Source organism: Cynocephalus volans, chromosome 1, assembly GCF_027409185.1.
Source record: "Cynocephalus volans isolate mCynVol1 chromosome 1, mCynVol1.pri, whole genome shotgun sequence".
NCBI classification, from domain to species: Eukaryota; Metazoa; Chordata; class Mammalia; order Dermoptera; family Cynocephalidae; genus Cynocephalus; species Cynocephalus volans.
The window spans coordinates 29,084,894-29,108,959 of NC_084460.1; the positions used below are offsets into that span (position 1 = coordinate 29,084,894).

At 42.0% G+C, this 24,066-nt stretch overlaps 1 protein-coding gene across 1 annotated transcript in view; it reads left to right on the forward strand.

The window, feature by feature from the left end:
- EFCAB8 (EF-hand calcium binding domain 8) overlaps window positions 1–24,066 on the forward strand; it is a 67,786-nt gene that overhangs the window by 26,860 nt on the left and 16,860 nt on the right. Inside the window, 8 exon segments of the mRNA XM_063090069.1 lie at window positions 331–441; window positions 1,676–1,903; window positions 2,658–2,728; window positions 5,977–6,181; window positions 7,064–7,261; window positions 8,405–8,539; window positions 16,975–17,196; window positions 17,745–17,903. Coding sequence (XP_062946139.1) covers window positions 331–441; window positions 1,676–1,903; window positions 2,658–2,728; window positions 5,977–6,181; window positions 7,064–7,261; window positions 8,405–8,539; window positions 16,975–17,196; window positions 17,745–17,903 — 1,329 coding nt within the window.

The following is a 24,066-nucleotide window of genomic DNA, read 5'->3' on the forward strand; positions in this document are numbered from 1 at the left end:
TGATTAAGGCTGTAGCTTCTTAGAAGTTATAGATGAGAGGGACCTTGCATTTGGACTTCGGGGTTCTGGGAACACTTGGGTTTGGGAGGTCCAATGCTGGGGAATGGGGGCCATGGAGTAGGGGTGAGGGGTATCAGCAGGCCCACTGAGGAGCCTAGGTGTCTTAGTGGGCTCAGGCCTGTGTGTAGTCAGGGTGTCTTGATGTCTTAATTTATTGGAAGTTTCTCCCTGGGGCCAGTCACTGAGGGGCCTCAGTCACTGAGGGGCCTCAGTCACTGAGGGGCAGAGCCCTCCTGACTGCCCAGCTGTCTGCCCTTTTGTCACTTACAGATTGGCATCCTAAAAGGGTATCTGGGGGCCCAGGGGCCTCTGAAAGCAGGGAAGGTCACAACTCACAGTACCTCCCTGTGTGCTGTCCTCTACAGCAAGATCTTCAAGCAGGTGAGTGGGCCAGGGCTGGCTCGCCTCTGAAGCTGGCAGGAGTGCTAGGGGACACGGGGCAGGACCTGGACCTCTCGGATGCCTGGGTCCACATCCAAGGAGCAGTCAGCTCACGTGGCACACTGGGAACTCTTATAGCTTTGGTGGTGATGCTGGGGGCAGCGGGGTATAGATAAAAAGCAGCCCTGCAAACAGGCTGGCAAGAAATCAGATCTAAGCTCCACCAATTGGTCATTGGATTGCCCTACTCCTCTGACCTTCCAGGCCCTTGGCTGACTGCCTTAGATCAGATCTGGACAGGCAGCCTCCTTTACATGGAGTGTGAGATGGAACACTAGTTAGGGGAGCTCTCCAGGGTTCCTGGGGTGGTCCTGTTCTTGGGCACCACTTTCCAGGGAAGCCACAGTTTGGCTTTGTTCATTGTACAGCGGGCAGCATCCTGGTCCCGAGCAGAGACCTCTGAGTTGGGCAGGACAACTGGGCACACGGAATGTTCCTGAGGTGTGGGACCAGAACGGGCTGCAGGACCTCTGCCCACTCCCATTGGGACCTCTTGTCTGGCCTGTGCTCTGGACAGGGGGCTCCATCTGCTACAGAAGTGACCTTAGGCTACATAAGGCAAGAGCTCACCTCTCTGGGCTTCCCTTTCATCCTGGCTCCTGGCACCACCGTCTCTCATTGCCTTCAGGCTCTTCAGTGTCTTCAAACAGTTGTTTAGTTTTCCCAGCTTCTCTAGATGTTCTTAGTTGGCGGTGTGGTCTGAAATAGCCTCAGCCGCTACTGTTGCGTTACAACAGTTGTAATGGCTGCAAAATGCCTCAGAGTGGCATGACCATCCTTTATACCCAACATTTCCCTACTTAGAGGCAGTTAGTTCATTTCCTGGTTTTTTTTTTTTTTTGTAACGATTGGTGATGCTTAAATAAATGTCTTTTTGGAATCAGGGATTACTTTCTCTGGATCGATTCTGATAAGTGCCATTTCTAAGCTAGTGGGGACTTCACCAAACTGGTTCCTTCTAAAAGAGCATTACCAGTTTGCACTGCCTGGTGATACAGAGCAGAGGAAGGCCTGTTTTCATGAGTGGCTTAGGATACAGCCAGAGGCCCTGAAAATCTGTTTGCTTAATGCATTGAGGAGGAGCCGAGCTAGCCCAGCCTTGACAGGCTGGAGGCCGCCCTTGTGGGGCGGCACTTGCCTCTCCAGCAGGCCCCGGCTGTGTGCTCTCCCACAGGCGGTGAGTGGCTGCCTGAGTGGCACAGTGAGTGTGTGGGAGGTCACGACGGGCAGGAAGATGATGGAGTTCTTGGTGACTGGTACCCAGAACGTGGAGCTGACTGCCATGAGCCTGGATGAGTCAGAGCGGTGCCTGCTCACAGGTTTGCATGATGGCACCATGAAGATGTGGAACTACAACATCGGCGAGTGCTTGTTGACCTTTCCCAACCCGGACCAGCTAGAGGTCAGTCTGGAGCCAGGCAGGGCCTCTCAAGAAGCAAAGCACAGCTCCTGTGATCCTGGGGTGCATGATTTTTTATGCCTCTCTGAAAGGCTGTACAACATAGATCGCCCAGCTTCAAACCTTCCTGAGCCTTTGTGTCTTCATGTGTAGAATAAAGATAGGTAACAGTGTCTGCCCTTAGTTAGGTCCACATCTTAGTTACTCTTGCACTTTAAATTTGTTAGGGGCTTCTTATTCTACATATTGGAGCTTTGGATTGCATTTCTAGCAGTGGAGTCGGGTGATTCAGAGCAACCTATGCTCACTTCTATTTGAGAAATGCCTGACAGGATTATAGGGACAGTCTTTGGGTGTGGTATAGAGCAAAACCAGCAACTTCACTTTGGGACTTGAGCCCAATACCTTAACCCCTATGATGTAGTCCTTTAACAAACTCAGAATAGTTAGCCAAAGAGCCAGGGGTTTAAGTACTGGTTCAGATCCTATCACTTAGAAGTTATTTGACCTTAGCCAGGTCACTTGTCTGTTTCTCAGTTATCCCCTCTATAAAATGGACATGGATACCTATCCTATCTACCTCCTGTAAGTCCCTCAGATGAGATAATGGGATGTGAGAGTACTCTGAATCAACTCTGGGGAATTCTTATCATTGAGAGGTTTGACTTCTTACTTGGTATCTTTAAAAAGTCATTCAGGGCCCAGAAGCATTTTCTCTGAGGAGCTTTATAGTTCTGCTTTCTTTTATCTTCAACAGATTAGTGGGATTGTTCATATGAACAAAGTGTTCTATGTGACGGGATGGAGTAAGAGAATCACTTATTTCATGTGAGTAGCAAGCATGCATGGTGAGTAGGTAAGGACAGCTGAATATTCTCTCTTTGCTCCAGATGGGTTCCTCATTCCTACCTTTTCCCAGCAAGCATCTGCCCATTCATTCATTTGTTCATTGATCATTTATAAAGGCTATTATATTCTAGGCTTTTTGCTAGTTGCTGGGGATGGGTATGAACAAGAATGATAGTTTCTATCCTCCTGGATCATCTAGTTCAGTGGGGGAATGTCTTAGCATATTTGGCCTGCTATAACAGAATACCATAAACTGAGTGGCTTATAAACAGCAGCAATTTATTTCTCACAGTTCTGGAGGCTGAGAAATCCAAGATCAAGGCATCAGCAGATTTGGTGTCCAGTGAGGACTCACTTCTTGTTTACAGACAGCTATCTTCTTGATGTAGCCTCACATAGTGGAACGGGCAAGGGATCTCTCTGGGGCCTCTTTTAGAAGGGCACTAATCCCATTCATGAGGGCTCCACCCTCATGACCTTACCATTTCCCAAAAGCCCCACCACCAAATACCCTCACATTGGGGATTAGCCTTCAATATATAAATTTGGGGAGAATATAAACATTGAGTGTATAGCATTCCACCCCTGGATTCCCAAAATTATGTCCTTCTTGCATGCAAAATACATTTATTCCATCCCAATAGCCTCCAAGGTCTTAACTTGTTCCAGCATCAACTTTAAAGTCTAATCCAAAGTCTCGTCTAAATATCATCTAAAGCAGATGAATCAAAATATGTCTCATCCTGAGGCAAATTCCCCTCCAGCTGTGAACCTGTGATACCAACATGTTATGTGCTTCCAAAATACGATGGTGGGACAGGTGTAGGATAGACAAAAGGGAGACATAAGAAAGAAGAAATGAGTGACAAGTCCTGAGCAGGTCCAGAATCCATCGGGGAAAATTCCACTGGACCCTAAGACTTGAATAATCCTCTTTGGCCCAATGCTCTGCCCTTCAGGCCCACTGGGATGAAAGTCCTAATTTCTAGACCCACTGGGATGGTTATCCTGCCCCTGAAGCTTTGCTCTGCAGGGGTTGGGCCCCCAAGACTCCAGGCAGCCCTGCCCCCATGGTGGCTCTGTTCCTGGGCCCTGCCCCTGTGGCAGTTCTCTGCATGGGCCCTGTGGCTGTGCTAGGAGGCCCTGTCCTTGAAATCTAGGTGATGGAGGCAGCCATTCCCCCTTGGTTCTGTTGGGTGTATCCCATGCCATACCAGGGCCCACAGGAGCTACACCTGGGGTGGCCAAGGTGCACAGCAAGTGAAGCCTGTGATGTGAGGTCATGACGGGCAGGTTGTGCTGAGATCCTGCAGGCACTGGTGGCCCCTCCTTTGAAAGTATTCTGCCCTCAGGGACCTTGTACTCTGAGCCTGTGGTGGTTGGGCTAGTCCTGAAGATCTCTGAATTGCCTTCAGGGTCATTTTTCCATTGTCTTGGAGAATAGCACTTGGCTTCTGTTGAGATGGCTGACAGATACTAATCTCCTCACCAAATGGTGGTTTGGTTTAAACTTATAACTTTACTGTTTTCTTCCAAACAGACTTTCTCATTCCTTTCAATATGGATAGGTTGAGAACTTTCTAAATCTTTAAGTTCTGCTTCCTTTTGATTAACAATTTGGTCTTTAAATCATTTCTCTTCTGTTGCATTTTACTACAGGTACTCCAGAGAAACCAGGCCACTTCTTCAATACCTTTCTCAGACGTTTCTTCAACCAAATATCCAATTTCATTGCTTGCAAGTTCTACCTGCTACAAAATACTAGAACATGAAAAATATCTAGGCAAATTATTTGCCACTTTATAATAAGGATGACCTTTCTTCCAGTTTTCAATAACATGGTCTTTATTTCCATCTGAGACCTCACCAGAATGGTCTTTACCATCCCTACTTGTATTTATACCAACATTCTGTTCAGGATTACTTAGGTATTCTCTAAGAAGACAGGCTTTCTCTACAACTTTCCTCTTTTCTTTTTGGGCCTTCACCAGAACTGCCCTTAATGGTTTGTGTATGACAATCTACATTTTCTAGCATGCACCTTAAAACTCTTCTAGCCTCTATCCATTACCCAGTTCCAAAGCTGCTTCCACATTTTTAAGTATTTGTTATAATAGAACCCCACTGTTGGTACCAATTTCTGTCTTAGTCTGCTCAGGCTGCTATAACAGAATATCATAGAGTGGGTGGTATATAAACAACAGGAATTTATTTCTTACAGTCATGGAGACTGGGAAGTCCTAGATCAAAGCACTGGCAAATTTGGTGTCTGGTGAAGGCCCACTTCCTGGTTCATAGATAGCCATCTTCTCACTGTACCCTCACATGGTGGAAAGGGTGAGGATATCTCTCTGGGGCTCTTTTATAAGAGCACCAATCTCGGGCCGGCCTGTGGCTCACTTGGGAGAGTGTGGTGCTGAAAACACCAAGGCCATGGGTTCGGATCCCATATAGGGATGGCCAATTTGCTCACAGGGTGAGCGTGGTGCTGACAGCACCAAGTCAAGGGTTAAGATCCCCTTACCGGTCATCTTTAAAAAAAAAAAATAAGAGCACCAATCTCATTTATGAGGGCTCTGCCCTCATGACCTTTTCACCTCCCAAAGGCCCCACCTCCAAATTCAGAGGATTGGGTCTTAACATATTAATTTTGGGGGAACACAAACATTTAATCTATATCAAGGAGGCAGTCACATCAAATGATTTCGCTTATATAAGTATACTGAGTGTAGTGAAAACAAAGCAGAGGTTTCTATGGGGTGTGGATGTAAACCTGATTTAGTCTTGGGGGGCAGTCAGAAGAAACTCAGCTGAGGATGTTGTGGGTGGAGTATGTTCTAGTGGGTGAGCAGGAGGGGTCTCAGGGAAGGACTTGGGATAGGACAAGCATTTGAGGCAGAGGGAACAACACATGCAAGATCCCTTCCTTTTTTAGGGGGCCTGTGTAGGGCCATGATTTCCCCTTCTTTAAACCTTATTCCTTGCTTGGGTGTCTGATTGGGGGTTAATTAAGATTCAAGATTAGTTTATGTAAAGCCCCTAAGACAGGACCTTTATCGTGGGCACATAGTAAATGCTTAATAAACAAGGTCAGTGGGTAAGGACTTCAACCCAGCTTAGATACTTGAGAATGTCCTCCTCTGAGTCCTCCTAAAGGCCTTGGTGATCCCCTAGTAGAGCATTAAAGGCTGAGTTCTCAGTCTTCCTGCCTCTGGCTATGTACACAGGTTCCATAAGACCAAGCCGGTACTCTTGTGCTACCACTGGCAGACCTTCCACACGGAGGATGTCCTGAGCATGGCCAAGTACCAGAACCAGTTCCTTGGGACCTCCTCCTACAATGGGGACATCCTCTTCTGGAACATCAACATGTTAAAGCCCATCTTCAATTTCAATGCGTCTGAGAGCCCCTTGCCCTTGCAGCCCCAGAGGGTATGGTCACCAGGAACATGCTCTCCTGTCAGCTTTCTCTCAGCTATGGGCCGGAATCATGTAGAGCATGGATGGCAGGGAGCACCCTGGGAAGTAGAGGGGATGGTGGGAACTTGTTCTGGAGGGGCTTGGGAGCTAGGTAGGTAGGTGATACTTTCTATAATTATCCTTATTTGACAGATAAGAAAGTTGAAGCAGAGAGGTTAAGCACCTTGCCTAAGGTCACACAGCCAGGAAGGGGTAGATCCAAACCAGGCAGTCTGACTGCAGAGCCTGGTGGTGCTAGTCCTGCCCTCTTGAGTAGTAGATTACTTATACTTGAAGTACTCTTACCCGTTGCAGTTACATATCGCCACTCTGGGCTCATTGGGCTCATGGAAAAGGGACTTAGGAAACCCGTATAGCCTCTGATTTACCTTATCTTAGCAGATTACAGTTGGAAGGGACCTTAGGGGTCACCTTATCTGGTGATTTTCTGAATGTGGTCGGGAGAGATTCTTGGAAGCTACTGCAGGGGTGAGGGGGGCTCTTCTGGGTGGGGCTCCCCCAGAACAGATCAGCTTTTCATCTATTTTACACTTTGGAGTCTCCCTTAAGATTAAAAACAACCTCAAAAACATTTGGAAACAGCTGTCTGTTTTATGGATAGGGAGACTGAGTTCCTCATGGAGCAGTGTCCTGTCTGTGGCTTCTTAGGGCATTAGCAGTTGGCCCAGGGGTGGGGTTCTGAGCTCTGTTCTGATGCCTTTAAGTGTGCTAGGTTGCCAGGATGCAAGCCCTTGGGTGTTGAGGGCCCCATGGTGTTGGCATTGGGTGGGGGAGGCCCTGAATTTCCCTCTAGGACTTTGCAATGCCTTAGGGATTGCTCTCTCCCTGGCCCAGGTGAAAGAAATGGAGTGCCTGGCCGAGAACTATGGACCCAGCAAACCCTGTGTGGTGAAGAAGTGGACATACAAGGCTCGTAGGAAGCTCAGCACAAGGACTGTGGCCAATGCCAACCTGAGGCGGAACGTGATGTCGGCTCCCCTGGTGATGAGACGGCCGAGAGACAAGGAGCCAGACGACCCTGTGCCCCAGCAGGTGGGAGCAAGAGCCTAGCCAGGGGGCCACCCAAACGCTCAGACACACTTTTCCAGAGTGCCTTTAGTTTACTTGTTTTGAGCATTGAGGGTATAGGCAGGGCACCTCGCTGTTTTAGTCCCACTGTATCTAACCTGCTGTGCTGCTTCAAGCCTGGCATGGTCCCTTCCCAGAGCACGGCCAATACCAGGCCTGAAAGTCTGAGAGCTTAGAGACAGGCCCTGAAGGGAATACAACCCTAAAACTTAGAACTGGATGTGAGATCTTGGGTGCTGTTCCAGTCCTCAAACTCCAATCGCCTCACCCTGGCCCAGGTGCAGATGTGAGCCACAGGGGCCCCCCAACCTTCCCCAAGAAGCCTCACCTCCTTGGAGACCAGGCACAAAAGTCTGAGGCTCAGATGCAAGCAAACCACTTTCTTCCTCCGGTGATCCCTCATTTCTGTCCCAGGATTAACACTTGTAAGAATGACTGACAGTTCTGTTTTGTGGGGAGCAGGCAGAAAGAGTAGGCAGATGGTTTGGCCTTGGGCTTTCAGCAATGAGTACAGTATTCCAACAATAAGCACTGTAGTCTCTTGCGTGGGGCTGGAGGAGCCACTGAGATTGTTTTTGCAGTTGAAGTCTGATTCCCGTTTGGGGAGCTGAATGAAGCTTGACTGAGAAATGCCACCTTGCACAAGAATTGCCAGGCATAGGGCAGTCTAGAGCTAAATCCAACATGATCTGCTAGCACATGCTTTTGCCGTAAGATGTATACTATACATTACTGTAAGATCACACTATCTTTGGAATATCATGGTTACACTACGGCCTTCAAATCGTCTAGAGCAGAGTAAATATGCCCCTCTATCCTCACTTTTAACCAGGGTTGTCTCTTCTAGGACAAAGGAAGGGTCTTCCCCAAAGACAAACTCAAGTCTCTGCCCTAGATCACAAAATTGCTGGTGACATAAAACAGAGATGTTCCAGCATCTTAAGTCCCAGGATCCACCAGATACCCTGCTGTCCTTTTCACAGTGAGGAATATCTACCGAGGGGGTACAGAGGGGCTGCTCTTTCGTCATCTGTCTCTGGTCTCTGTTCCCCCATGGGAAGGGAAGATACCCTCATGGTGACTTGGGAGGCCCATTTTTCTTCCCAGAAACCTTCCAGTGCTGGCACATCAAGGCAGCCAAGCATGCCCCATCGCATGCAGTCACTTCACAAAGAGGCCGAAAAGAGAAAAGGGGAGTTCCAGAAGAAGACATTGCTGCGGTCCTGCGCCTCGGTGGAGAAGGTTGGCTGTGCTCAGCTGGGGTGTGAGCCAAAGGGCGGGTGGCCAGGCTGGGGCAGGCCATGCAGTGGCTAGAGGCCTGGGGAGTCCGGGGGACCTCTTCAGCTTGCCTCTCTCCAGCCTGACCCTCTCCAGGGCCTGGGGGTAGAGTGGAGAGGATGGTGCCGCACAGGATTCTGAAGTCAGGACTGCTGTGTCTGGGGAATGTTCCTGGGTGGTGGCAGGGTGGGGGGTTGCCTAGGGAGGTGAGTGGTGTTCCCTTCTGGTTGAGGGGCTGGGCTGAGAAGTAGGTTAAGAAGCATTTCTAGAATCCACTGTTAGAATGCCCTCCTGTTACTGGGAGGGGGTTTTGAACGATATGCTTACTCCCCCTCCTACAAATACAAATCACAGTTGTGTTAGCGTGTGGCAGGCCTGCCCCATCATCCAGCTCCAGGTACCACCTGGGGCTTGAGGACCAGGGGCAGCAGAGCCCCCCCGAGCTGGGTGCCGTGGTGATGGGTGGAGAGCCAGAGTGGCTGCACGTGCTGCCCTCCTGGTTCTGCATGTTCTTCTCTTTCTCCTAAAAAACACCTTTAAAAACAGTTTTCAAAGTAAAAATGTTAGTAAAAAAAAAGAATAGAAATATGTGAAAAGAAAAAATAAAGGTCCCCATGTCTCACCCCACTCCCAACAGGAGCAGTCATGCTAACAGACTGGTTTTGGTCTTTGTACTTTTTTTTAGTCCAGTGATAGTTATGTCCTGCTGTTTGCTTTTTTTAATTTAAGTATGTATGACGGATGTGTTTTCATGTCAGTAATTTAGATCCATCTTATTCTTGTGTTATGTTATCTTATTCTTCTTAAAAATTGCATAGCACCCCATAATTTGGATGTATTGTGAACTGTTAAGTCAGTCTTCTATTGATAGACATGTAGGTTAGTTCCAGTTTTAGCTTTTATGAGCAGCACTGCACTGATCATCCTCGTGCATACATTTTTGTGCATGAGTGTGAGTATATAGAATGGACGGACTCTTGGAAGCTGAATTGCCAACAGATCCCATCTCTTTAAATCTGTGAATCCACGGTAGATGACTCAAAGCCTGACCTTTTGGGTTGGTGACCCTGTGCTGCTAGGACACAGGCATTTACTACATACGTGCCAGGCACTAGAGAGGTAGCAGTGAACCAAAGGGACCAGGCCCCTGCCCTCATGGAGCTAACCTTCTAGTTGGGGAGAGACAGACAGTTAAAGCAAATAAAATAAAGGGCATGTCACAGAGTGAGCAAGTACAGTGGAGAACAAGAAAGCTGGAGAGGAGGTGGGGACAGTGGTGTGGGAGGTGGGGATGGTGTTGCCCTTTTAATAGGGTGGCCAAGGAGGGCTGCACAGAGGAGGTGGCATTTGCACAGAGCTTGCAGGAAGTGAGGAAACGTGGCTTGCAGTTATCTGGAAGGAGGGTGTCTCAGGCGGAGGGAACAGCAGGCACAAAGGCCCTCATGGGAGAGATTGCTCGGAATGTTCAAGAAAGAACACATCTCCCTCTCTCTTTGTCTTTCTCTGTCTCTCCTTCCCGTGCCCCCTCTCCCTTCGTCTCTCTCTGTTTGTCTCTCTTGGATGCTCTCTTTCTCTAATTAGGAAGTGGTACACATCCTTCAGTAAAACTAAACAATCCATGCTTTATAGGAGCATGTAGGTTGAGAGTCGTTATCTCCCTCCTCAGTCTCCAGAGCTAACTCCCTTAAGACATGTTGTAGTCTTCTGGACTTCTTTCTGTGTATATCGAAGTACATACATGGACGATGTGTATATGTAAATATAGACATTTTTTCACCAGATGGTACCATATTGTACATATTACTCTGCAGCTTGCTCTTTTGCACCTGCGACCTCAGGGGCCCTGCTACATGGCAATATTTATGGAGCCGCAGTGTCTGTTTAGTGGCCACTCAGTGTTCTGCCTTTCACTGTACAATCTGTCCAGCAGCTGTCTGCTGTTACTGGTGGATGGTTAGGTTTCTAGCTTTTGCTTTATAGAAATCATTGCAGTGAACATTCTTCTACATTGATTCTGGACCTCTTGTCTATTTCCCAGGTACAAAACCTTAGCATTAGAAACATACTTCTGGAAAGCTTTTGATATATTGATACTTTGTTATTTTGATGTTGTGTTACATTTCACTCTATTAAATAATAATATAAGCAGCAGTTAATATTTATGGAGCTCTTAAAATCTGCTTGGTAGTGAGCTTAACAGCTAACATGAATTATTCTTATTTTATCCCTTAAACAGCCCTAGGAAGTATGTACTATTATTATCATTCCCATTTTATGGATAAAGAAACAGGCTCAACGAGGCAAAGTGGCACACCCGAGATTCTCACTGGCAGGAAATGGCAGAGCCAGGGCCTGATTCCAGGTCTGTCTGTTTTCAAAACCTAAGTTCTTTTAACTCTTTGTATTGCCACTATTGGGAATTCCTTGGGCTTTTGCCTGAACTGGTGGTCTGTGTGTAATAGGATTTGTATCATAAATCTTGATGGGATTTTTACTGAAGAACTGCATGCAAAGGACTGAATGCATCTTAGGGAGATTTCTGTCACCATGGCTGGCAGGTGTGTGTGTGTGTGTGTGTGTGTGTGTGAGTGTGTGTGTGTGTAAGTGACTGGCATTCACTGTCTAAGGCTGGTCCCCTTCTGGTGCTGACCCTTACCCCTGGCTTCTAAGTGCTCTGCTGCCCACCTGCACCACTCCTATGCAGCAAAGTCATTTCTCTCTGGGGAGCTGGGCAGTAGGCAGAGTGAAACTCTTTAGGATGGTGTCCTGGAGAGGGTCCAGAGCTCTTGGGTCACCCCTGGTCCCAGCCTTTCCTTAGTGGAGGAGGGGTTCAGGAAGGTGGGGGCAAGGACCTGGGAACGTCTTACCTGTTGGGTCTTCCTTTCTGCCATTTCTGTCTGGCCATCTCAGAAGACTGGGGTATGGCAGAAAGAGTAATAGGAAGGTGTCATGGACATGGATCTGGGCCCAGCTGTGCCCCTTTACAGTCTGTAGATGAAGCACTTGTCCCTGGCCCTCACCCTAGTGGTGGGAAATTGCTCCAGGGGTGTGAATCCTGGCTTCTTCTGAAGGGGACACAGGGAGGTCTTTAGCCCCCTGTAGTTGAGAAGCTACTTGAGACCACTGGGCTGAGTGAGGCTGAAATGCCCAACTTCAGTCCAGCAGCTCTTTCCAAAATGAGGTGGGGAATATGTTTGGGATTTATGGGGCCAGGTACAGAGTGTAAAAGGAATAGTGTTGGTTACTTGTCCCTTCCAGCCATGGGGTCCTGCTCTGTCCTGCCCAGGGTCCCACATCCTGACTGTGCCTTTCTTCACTGTGTGCACATGATGCTGGCCACACAGCTGATTCCATGCTCCTCGTGCCTCTCTCCAAGCCTGTCACTGTCCTGACCACCCACTCACGTTCATTCTGCCTGCTCTAGCTGTCCCAGGGCTGGCATGGGAAATATCAGGAAGAAAACCTCAGCTTTTCTCCAGTTCAGAAATGGGAGGCCTTTATGGCACATAAAGGTGATTTGGTGAACCCTGTGCAGCTATGAGGAATCACATTTTAGAAGAATACTTAATGACCTGGAATATGCTTATGACATAATGTTTAAAATATCCTTAAAAACAACAAGGTAATAATTATGATAGAATTAAATGCACGGCATTGATATTTATTTTTCTGTCTCTATAAGTTATACATATATACAGGTATAGTTTTGGTTTTCAAACAAACATTTGTAACTGTATATCAGCTGTTTGCTTTTTATTTTTATTTTGTGTGAATCTAGCAATGTATGGTGGACAACTTTTCCTCCTAGTCCATGTAAATCTATCTATTTCATTCTTTTTAATAGCTGCATATAGGGGCCGATCTAGGTTTTTTCGAACCTGAAAGTTATACATCTTGGGAGTCCCCTTTAAAATAACATGAATTATAAAAAATTAGGTATAAAAGAGAATATTTAGAATGAGAAAAGAATGACAATGAATTTCAAAATTTACAAAGATGACAGTTTACAACAGTCACCACACTTGCTCGTTCCTCCCAGGACCTTGGGAGGGCCTTGAATTTGAGCTTGACCTTAAACTTGCACTTGGCCTTGAGCTTCATGAACTTCACTGGCAAATCTGCTCCTGGCTGCAGCGTATTTCTTTGGATTCACCATAATTTATTTATCTCACAATTAAAAAAAAATTTGTTTTGACAGCTGGCTGGTACAGGGAACATCTGACCTTGGTGTTATCAGTACCACGCTCTCCCAAATGAGCTAACTGGCCAGTCCTCACCATTGTTTTACTTAATAAATGCTTAATTGATGGACATTTAAGTTGTTCCTGGTTTTCTGCTGTTATAAACAGTGGTGCAGTTGAGATCTTTATAATTTGTCTGTGCAGTTATGCTAGATTTCCTAGAGTGAGAAATTGATAGTTCATGAAGTGAGCAGTGTACATTTTGGGTTTTTGTTTGTTTGTTTTTGGCAGCTGGCCGGCACAGAGATCAAACACTGGACCTTGGTATTATCAGATCCACACTCTAACCAGCTGAGCTAACCGGCCAGCCCCTACATTTTGATTGGTAAAGCCAGTTTTCTCCAAGAAGACTGTGATGGTTTCCATTCTCTCCAGCAGTGCTGTGCTCTGCCTTTGTCCTCACACTAAGCCAGTATCAGACATCAGCCTTTTCTTAATTTCTACCAGTCTGGTAGATGGAAATGGCATTGGTTTTTAATATTTCTTTGATTATTTGAGAGATTGAGCTTTTTGTATATTTATTAGACATTTGTATTTCTTCAGTGAAATAAATGTCTATTTATATCCTTTGTCCATTCTTTTTCTTTCTAATTTCTTGGAGTTCCTTATATGCTCTGGAAATGAATCCTTTGCTTGTTGTCTATTGCAAATATTTTCACCTCTCCTGTCTTTATTTATGGTTATCATGCTGAGGTTTTAATTTTTATCTAGTTATCTGTGTTATTTTCCTTTGTGCTGATAAAGACATTGTTTATCCCAAGATCACAGAAAAATTTGTTACAATTTCTTCAAGACATTTATAATTGTGTATATTTTTAGTCAGTTTTTTGTCACATCTGATTTTCTGTATGGAGTGATGTATGATTCTCATTGTTTTTTTCTAAATTTGTAGCCAGTTGTTCAAATACCATTTATTGAATCTTTTCTCCCCTGACTTGAAATTCTACCATTATTGTCTACTATAGTCTCATATATTTATAGATCTGTTTCTGCTTCTGTTGTTCCATTGGTCTATTTGTCTATTCTTGCATGTATTTTTCATAATTGAAAAACATATGATAGAACTTTTTATGGGTAATGCAATAGAAAAAAACTGGAAAGAAATACATTAAAATCTTGATGATTAATTCGGGTATTGGGATTCTGTGGATGATTTTAATTTCCTTTCATATATGTATACTGTCCACATTTTGTACAGTGAGCAAGCATAGTTTCATAAAGTGAGAAATGCTTGCCCTTTCTCTTTGATTCAAGGACTCCTGTTTTTGTTTTTTTCCAAAAAAATATTTTTATTGTGGTAAAATACACATAACATAAAATTTACCATCTTAACCATTTGTAAGAGTAGAGTTGAGTGGTCCTAAATACATTCATAACATTGTGCAATCATCACTACTATCCATCTCCATAACTCTTTTCATCTTGCAAAATTAAAACTCCGTACCCATTAAACAATAACTTCCCAATTGACCCTCCTCCCAGCCCCTCACAACCGCTAAGCTACTTTCTGTCTATATGGTTTTAACCACTCTACCTCATATAAGTCGATTCATATGGTATAATATTTGTACTGGTATAATATTTGTATTATAGTATTTGTATAATATAGTATTTGTCTTTTTATGACTGGCCTATTTCACTTAGTATAATGTTCTCAAAGTTCATTCATGTTGTAGCATATGTCAGAACTTCCTTCCTTTTCAAGGCTGAATAATACTCTGCTGTACATATATACCACATTTTCTTTATCCATTCATCTGTTGATAGACACTTGAGTTGCTTCCATGTTTTAGCTATTGCCAGTAATGCTGCTATGGTATTGCCTTTTGATGCATAAAATTTTAAAATTTTCTTTAAGTTCAGTTTATCTATTTTTACTTTTTAAATTTTTTTTATTGTTGAAAATACTTTGTATTTGTTGAAAATACTGTCCTTTCCTCATTGAATCGGCTTGGAACTCTTGTCAAAAACTATTTGACTATACATGTAAAGGCTTATTTTGGGGCTCTCTATTCTATTCCATTGGTCTACATGTCTGTCTTTATCCCAGTACCACACTCTTTTGATTACTATAGCTTAGGTAGTAAGTTTTGAAATCAGGAAATGTGAGTTCTCCAGCTTTGTTCTTGTTTTTCAAGATTATTTTGTATTTGGGGTACCTTGACTCCCTATAAATTTTAGGATGGGCTTTTCTATGTCTGCAAAAAACATCATTGGGATTTTGGTAGGGATTGCATTAAATCTGTAGATCACTTTGGGTATTATTGACATCTTAACAATATTAAGTTTTCCAATCCATGAACATGGGATATGTTTCTATTTATTTATGTCTTCTCTTTCTTTCAGCAATATTTTATAGTTTTCATTGTACAAGTTTTTTACCTACTTGGTTAAGTTAATTCCTAAGTAATTTTTTCCTTTCCATGCTATTGTAAATGGAATTGTTTTGGTAATTTTCTTTTTAGATTGTTCATTATTAGTGTATAGAAGTGCGACTGATTTTTCCATGTTGACTTTGTATCCTACAACTTTGCTATAAGTTCATTTATTAGCTCTAACCATTTTTTGGGGTGGAGTCTTTAAGGGTTTTCGACATATAAGATTATATCATTTGCGAATAGAGATAACTTTACTTCTCCCTTTTCAACCTGGAAGACTTTTATTCCTTTTTCTTGCCTAGTTGCTCTGGCTAGAACTTCACATACTATGTTGAATAGAAGTGGTGAAAGTGGTCATCCTTGTCTTGTTCCTGATCTTAGAGGAGAAGCTTTCAGTCTTTCATCATTAAGTATGATATTTGCTGTGGGTTTTTCATATATGACTTTTATTATGTTGAGGTAGTTTCCTTCTATTCCTAGTTTATTGAGTGTTTTTATCATAAAAGGGTGTTGAATTTTGTCAGATGCCTTTTCTGAATCAATGATGATCATGTGGTTTCCCTACCTTCTTTCTGTTAATGTGTTGTATCACACTGATTGATTTTCATATGTTGAACCCATCCTGGCATTTCAGGAATAAATCCCACTTGGTTATGGTGTGTAGTCCTTTTAACATTCTGCTGAATTCAGTTTGCTAGTATTGTATTTTGTCGAGGATTTTTTTGCATCAATGTTCATAAGGGATATTGGTCTGTAGTTTTCTTGTAGTGTCTTTGGCTTTGGTAACGGTAACGCAGCTTTATAGAATGAGTTAGGAAGTGTTCCCTCCACTTCAGTTTTTTGGAAAAATTTGGGGAGGATTGGTGTTAGTTCTTCTTTAAATGGTAGAATTCACCAGTGAAGCCATCAGGTCCAGGGCTTAAAGGACTCCTGTTTTAATGACCCTTGCCCTTGGGCCAATGGGAAACTGGTTGAGCATCTTGTGTTGGACTTCTTAGACAATAAAGATAATTGAGAGGTTTTGTTGTTTTGTGACATGTTTTGGGGACACAGGCCATCACACTGTAAAGTTCTGACTTACAGCGGGAGTGAGGAATCCTCCACTTTCCCCCTCCCAGCCTGATTTGCTTTTCCACCCTGACTGTGCTCTCAGCTCACACAGGTGCCAGGCAAGAAACTTTCTTCTCGTGCTCACTATGCAAAGTAACTCCCCACTGGGGCCCCGACATGGGCTGCAGGAGTGACACGTAAGGCAGAAGTGAGCAGAGGGAGGAATTAGCCAATGGCATGATCAAAGCAAGACTTGAACAAGAATTTGGTCAAAATGCTTTTTGGGAATTGGCTGGAAAATATGGATATTTCACTATAGACACATACAAAGGGGAGTGAGTTCCTTTTCCACATCACTTTGAGTTGAGTTACAGGTCTAGAAAATTCTTGTTTGAGCCTTAGGACAAATCAAATTTGTATGTCTTCATTCAGCAAACATTTATTGATCATGTACTGTGTATCAGGCACCATTGTAATTACTGAGGATAAAGTAGTGAATGACAAAAGACGCAAATCCCTGCGCTCAGGCAGTTCATCATCCAGCATGATGTTTCTTGTCGCCAGCTACATAGGAAGGATAGTATCACCAGTACCGTTCTCATTGGGCATCTAGGAAATTGGGGGAGCAGGTTGGTGAGGTGGCTTACCTGGGCCCCTCAGTAACGTGACAGTGGCTAGGATAAACCCCAGCTCACAGCCCTGTTGGGCTGGGCCCACCTGTCTCGTGCAGATAATCTTCCTGCAGACCAGGCCTCGCCTGCCACACATAGCTGCCCTGCTGAGCAGCTGCATTGACGGCTACATCTACGCCTGGTCCCTTCACGGGAATGGAGGCCTGCTGGGGAAGTTCCCTGTGGACCTCAAAGACAGTGGGGACGTTGTCGTAGGTGCCATGGCCACTGATGAAAATGACTGGATCCTCATCACGGGGGATTGTAAAGGATACATCAAGGTGAGAAAAAACTGGCATTTAGATTGAGGGTGTCAGCCAAGCTTCTGGTCACCTCTTTACTACACATGGCCTTCTCCTAGTTCCTACTCCCTCTGGGTACTGGTTTCATTTGTAAGACAATGCGGGGAGTAGGGTAGACTACCTTCACTGTATGCCCGGTGAAATGTGTGAGGGCTTGGCTTTAAAGGCCCCTCCAGGAAGACTTCCCAGTGAGTCTCATGCTCCATCATTGTCTTCCCACTTCCTCAGCCCCCAGCCATATGTCTAATCTGTTATCAGCTCGCTCAAGAACTGATTTTGGGCTTTGTGGTGAGACATGAGGCAGGAATGTCTTCTCCTTGAGTCAGACATGTCCTCTCTGCCTGCTAACCAAAAGGTCTGGCCTAGAAGATCTCTAAGACCCCTTCTGGCCCTGAGTGTCTGGGTGTCTCAGAGGGGTAAGTAAGAACTGCCCCTAAAGTGAGCAGAATGGCCTGGGAGGAGCTCAAAGAATGAGTTGGGGTTGGGGTCCTGGGGTGCTCAGCCACTAACCTACACTTTGTACCTAGATCTGGGACATCAAGGATTACTGCACATTCATTGACCAGCAGTCATTCCAACCCAGTGTGGGCAAGGCCATCTCTGAAACAGAGAACAAGTTCCGGGTCTTAATTTCTAAACAACTCGGGGTCAGCGTCCCATACTACATTCCCCTGGAGGAGAAGGAGGTAGGCAGATTACTGGAGGGTTGCTCAGAAAAATGTCTTTGAGGTCCACTAATGAGCTGGGACCATGGTTCCCTTACTGAGATCATAAGTCTTTCATGTTTCCTGTTCATGGTTATCTGGTTGATATGGGAAAGTCTCTGTTAACCAGAAGTCATCATTTACCAATAAAACATGAGTATACACACACCAAATACACACACATGCACATGTACACACACCCCCACCCCCCACTTCCATAGGCTTTAATCTTTGCAATGAGGACTCTGGAGCCATGAATTCTTTTTAAAAATAATTAAAATATTTATGTATTTTTTTGAGTAGGTAATACATTTTCATGGTTCAGAAGTCACTTGCTATTTCCTTGATGACTAATGAAGTTGACCACCTTTTCATTAGTAACCAGGAAAGTGAAAATTAATGCCACAATGTGATATTACTACACACCCACTAGAATGACTGCAACTAAAAAGACAGGCAGTACCAAATGCGGGCAAGGATGCAGATCAACTGGAACTTCCACTGCTGTTGGGAATGTAAACTTATATCATCACTTTGGAGAACAGCTATTTGACAGTAGCTACTAAAGCTGAATGTATGCCTATCTTATGATCCAGTAGTTCCACTCCTAAGTTTATACCTAAGAGATATATATGCACTAAAAGATATGAGTAAGAATGTTGGCTGGTTGGTTAGCTCGTTTGGTTAGAGCTCTGCCTTATAACACCAAGGTCAAGGGTTTGGATCCCCATACCAGCCAGCTGCCAAGAAAACGAAATAAAGAAAGACTGTTGATAGAATTACTATTCGTAATAACACCACATTAGAAATAACTCAAATGTCCATCAGTACAGACTGGAAAAATAAATTGGTGTATACACACATTACAGAATAATATCTGGCACTGGAAATTAATGATCTACTCTACTCAATACAAAATGGGTAACTTTTCACACAATTTAAGTGAAAGAGGTCAGACACAAAAGAATATATATTGTATGTTTTATAGTTCCATTTATATAAAGCACAAAAACAGAAAAAACAAACTTATCCTATTAGAAGTAATTATTTTTGTGGGGAAATGCAGTGGCTGGAAGGAGTCACAAGGGGGACTTGTTGGGGGACTGACAATACTGTTTCATTATCTGGGTCTAATCACACAGTTGTGCTCCGTTTGCAAAAATTTATTCAGTGGTACATTTCTGTTGCGTACAATTTTCTATATGTATGTTATACGTCAATGTGAGTTAAAAAAAAAAAAATCAAACCATGTGAAAAAGGCTTAAAGTGGAGTCTTAGTCCCCACTCCTGTCCCTCCTGAAAACAGTTCTTTTTATTCCCTGAAGTTAACCACTTTTATTGATTTTTGGTTATTCTTCTAGTATTTATTTATGCAAACACGAGTGCATAAGGTTATTTCCTCCTTATTTTTACATGAAGGTAGCATGTCATCCCCACTGGAACTCATCTTGCTTCACTTACTCCATAATATATCTTGGAGACTTATCCAAGTACATTATCGAGTACATTATTTTTATAGCTGTGCCGTGAACCATAGAATATACTATTGATATAATCCCTTCTTAAGGGAATTTTTTTTCAAACTTTAAATAAAAGTGAATAGTGAATTTTATTTCACATATGCAAAAATATGTCTGTAGGATAAATTCCTAGAGGTGGGATTGCTGAGTCAAAAGGTTACATGCATTTATCTGTATTTTTGTTAGCTGTCTTGCAATCTTAGTTCCTTTTGAATCTCTGCCCAAATATATTATGTTCAGTCTAGTTTTCATATGAACAGAATTTCACTGTATTTAAATCTGCTGGGAATTGGTCATCCATGGATTCAGTATATGAGGAATTTATAATGTTAATACAATCATTAAAATAACCACATTTATTTACTGCTTACTATGTTTCAGAGACTGTAATAAGTGCTCCATGTATGTTCTCACTGAATCTCCATAATGACTCTGTGAGGGAGATGCTATTTTTCAGATGAGGAAGATGAAACTGGAGAGCTGGAGGGACCTGTCTAAGCTCACATAGTTGCTGGTGTTGGTCGTGGGACTAAACTCATCTGTCTGACTGCAGGATCTATGCTCCTGATCATTGGCTCTTAGTTTTATAATGATATATTTTAAACAAATTGGGATTTTATTGTATGTAACTACAATTTTCTATATCATCAGATATTCTTTTTTTCTTTTAGAATATTTCATTAATATTTTAAATTGACAAATTATAATTGTATACATTTATGGGGTACAATGTGATGTTTTGATATATGTATACAATATGGGATGATTGAATCAATCTAATTAATGTATCTGACACCTCATCATTTTTTTGGTGAGACATTTGAATTTACTCTTTTAGATATTTTGAATTATAGGAAGCATTGTTATTGACTATAGTCACCCTGCTGTGCAGTAGATGTCAAAACTTACTCCTCCTGTCTTCTGAAACTTTCTACCCTTTGGCCAACAACTTCTAATCTCCCAACCCCAACCCTCACCTCTGGTAACCACCATTCAACCTTCTACTTCTGTGAGTTTGATTTTTTTTTTAGATTCCATATGTAAATGAGAACATGCAGTATTTGTCTTTTGGTACCTGGCTTATTTCACTTAGAATAATGTCCTTCAGGTTCATCCATTTTATCACAAATGACAGGATTTCCTTCTTTTTTAAGGCTAAATAGTATTCCATTGTTGGCAGATACTTAGCTTGATTCCATATCTTGGCTATTGTGAATAATGCTGAAATGAACATGGGAGTGCAGGTATCCCTTCAACATGCTGATTTCAGTTCCTTTGGGTATATACCCAGAAGCGGGATTGCTGAATCATATGGTAGTTCTATTTTGAGTTTTTTGAGGAACCTCCAACCTGTTTTCCCTACTGGTTGTACTAATTTACAGCCCCACCAACAGTGTACAAGGTTTCTGCATCCTTGCCAACACTTGTCTTTTGTCTTTTTGATAATATTCATTCTAACAGGTGTGAGGCGATATCTCATTGTCATTTTAATTTGCATTTCCCTAATGATGAGAGATGCTGAGCATTTTTTAAATGAACATATTGGCCATTTATATGAATTTTTTTGAGGAATGTCTGTTCAGGTCCTTTGCCCATTTTTAAATTGTGTTGTTTTCTTGCTATTGAGTTGAGTTCCTTATATATTTGGATATTAACCTGTTATCAGATGTGAGTATATGGTTTGCAAATATTTTATCCCACTCTGAAAAGCTTCTGCACAGCAAAGGAAACAGTTAACAAAGTGAAGAGTTAATGTTTCCTTTGCTGTGCAGAAGCTTTTTAGTTTGATGCAATTTCACTTTATTTTTGCTTTTGTTGCCTGTGCTTTTTGGGTCATATCTGAAAAATCATTGCCTTGACCAATGTTGTAGAGCTTTTCCCATATGTTTTCTTCTAGTAGTTTTACAGTTTCAGGTCTTACCTACTCAAAATGGATTAAAGACTTAAATATTTTTGTATATGGTATGAGATAAGAATCCAATTTTATTCTGTACATGTGGATATCCAGTTTTCCCAGCACCATATATTGAAGGATGCCAAGACAATCTAATGGGGGAAAGAATACTCTTTTTAAAACAAATGGTGCTTTGACAACTGGACATCCAAAAGAATAAAGTTATTCCCTACACAAAAATTAACTCCAAATGGATCATGGACCTAAACATAAGAGCCAAAATTATAAGACTCTTAGAGCAAAACATAGGGAGAAATCTTGGTGACCTTGGGTTAGGCAATATATCTTAGATATGACACCAAAAACACAGCTTGAAAAGAAAAAAATAGATAAACTGGACTTTGTCAAAACTGAAAACTTTTGGGCTACAAAGGACATCATCAAGAAAGTGAAAAAACAACTTACAGAATGGGAGAAAATATTTGCAAATCATGTATCTGATAAAGGACTATATATCCGGAATATATAAAGAACTATTACAACTTAATAAAAAAGATAAATAACCCCATTAAAATATGGGAAAAGGATCTAAATAGACATTTCTTCAACAAAGATATACAAATGGCCAATAAATATATGAAATATTACTCAACATCATTAGCTATCAGGGAAATGCATGTCAAAAACATAATGAGATCCCATTTCACACTCGCTAGGATGGCTACAGAGAAGAGCAAGAATTGTGTAGGATAAGGGCAAATCGGAACACTTACATGTTGCTTGTGAGAATGTAACATGGTGCAGCCATATAACCCAGCAATTCCACTCCTAAGCATGTACCCAAGAGAAATGAAAACATATGTCCACATAAAAGTCTTGTATGTAAATGTTTATAGCAGCATTATTCTCCATAGTCAAAAAGTGAAAACAAATGTTTATCAGCTGATGAATGGATAAATAAAGTGTGGTGTATTGATACAATGGAAAGTTATTCAGTAATAAAAAGTACTGATATATGCTACAACATGGATGAACCTTGAAAATATGCTAATTGAAAGAAAAGATTACATATTGTATGATTCCATTTATATGAAATGTCCAGAATAGGCAAGTCTATAAAGACAGAAAGTAGGTTAGGGGTTTCCTAAGGCTGAGAGGGAATTGGGGAGTGACTGCTGATGGGTAAAGAGTTTCTTTTTGGGGTGATGAAATGGTCCAAAATTGAATGTGGTGGTGGGTGCACAACTACAAACCACTGAATGAGCCTTTTAAATGGATAAATTGTATGTAGATTATATTTCACTGAGTTCAAATAGCTATACAAATGATTGAGCAAGTATCCCTTTTTCACAAATCTTTTTGTTTGTTTGTAGTTATTTACACATCTGGTAATTTGTCCCAAGGAAAGAGTATGCAAAAGAACATAAATCTCTTTAAGGCCTTTAATGTGTACTACCAAAGTTCACTCCAGAAAATTTGTACGGTTTTGTACTTCACTAGCCTGTTTTGCTTTATCCTTGACAACCTGAAGTATTTTTTAGTGGTATTCCTTTGAGGATCCTGAGTCTACCAGAGTGCCTTGCTTGTAAAGAAGGCACTCAATAAATAAATGTGTGAAGGGAAAACAAAACAAAACAAAACCTTTTGGCTGATTTCTAAGTGCTAATTTTTTTTTCTTCTTAGGTTTGGTGATGACATTTTATTTTATTTTATCTATTTATTTTTTACTTCCAAATTTTATTTTATTTTGTCAATATACAATGTGGTTGATTATTGTGGCCAATTACCGAAACCTCCCTCCCAACAATGTCCTTTCTGTTTGCTTGTCGTATCAACTTCAAGGAATTGTAATTGTTGTGTCTTCTTCCCTGTCTCCCCCCACCCCCGTTTTTTTGTGTATTTATTTATTTATTTTTAGCTCCCACAAATAAGTGAGAACATGTGATATTTCTCTTTCTGTGCCTGACTTGTTTCACTTAATATAATTCTCTCTAGGTCCATCCATGTCGTTGCAAATTTTTAAAAAATTTTAATTAAGATATTTTTGCTTATTACTGATGTTGACATCTTTCCTTATTTTATTGGCCTTGCATAATTTTGTGAATAGCCTCCTCCTGTTCTTTGCCTACTTTTCTATTGTGGTAACTGTCTTTTATACATTATGTTTAATCATTTAAAAAGTATATTGAATGATATTAACTCATTGTCTATCATATGTACTATAAACACCCTCCCCCCATTTGTCATTTACCTGATAATTTTATTTATGATGATTTAAAAATTGCAATGTATTTTTTGGTGATTGAGTCAATTTTTCTTCCCATTATGATATTTTCCATTGCCTATTACTTTCTTATTTAGAGATAAGATAAACATTTATTCATTCTTTCTTTTTGTTTTTTTTATGATTTCATTAAAAATAAATTTCCGACCCTCTAGTATTTATTTTATCGTAAGATATAAGATAATGATTTAGGTTTTTCTTAATAGTTCATCAGGTATCCCAGTACACTTGAGTCACACTTTCTATTACTACTCTTGTCATATACCAAGGTTTTATATATATTTGGGTTGGTTTCTGAGCTCTCTCTTGTCTTTTATTGTTCTGTTTAAAGTTTGAATTATTCTGACTTAATATATTTGAATAAGATAGAATAGTCCCCCTTCATTAATCTTGTTTTATTGCAAAGCAGTCCTGATAATTTTCACTCATTTTCTCATGAAGGAGAGT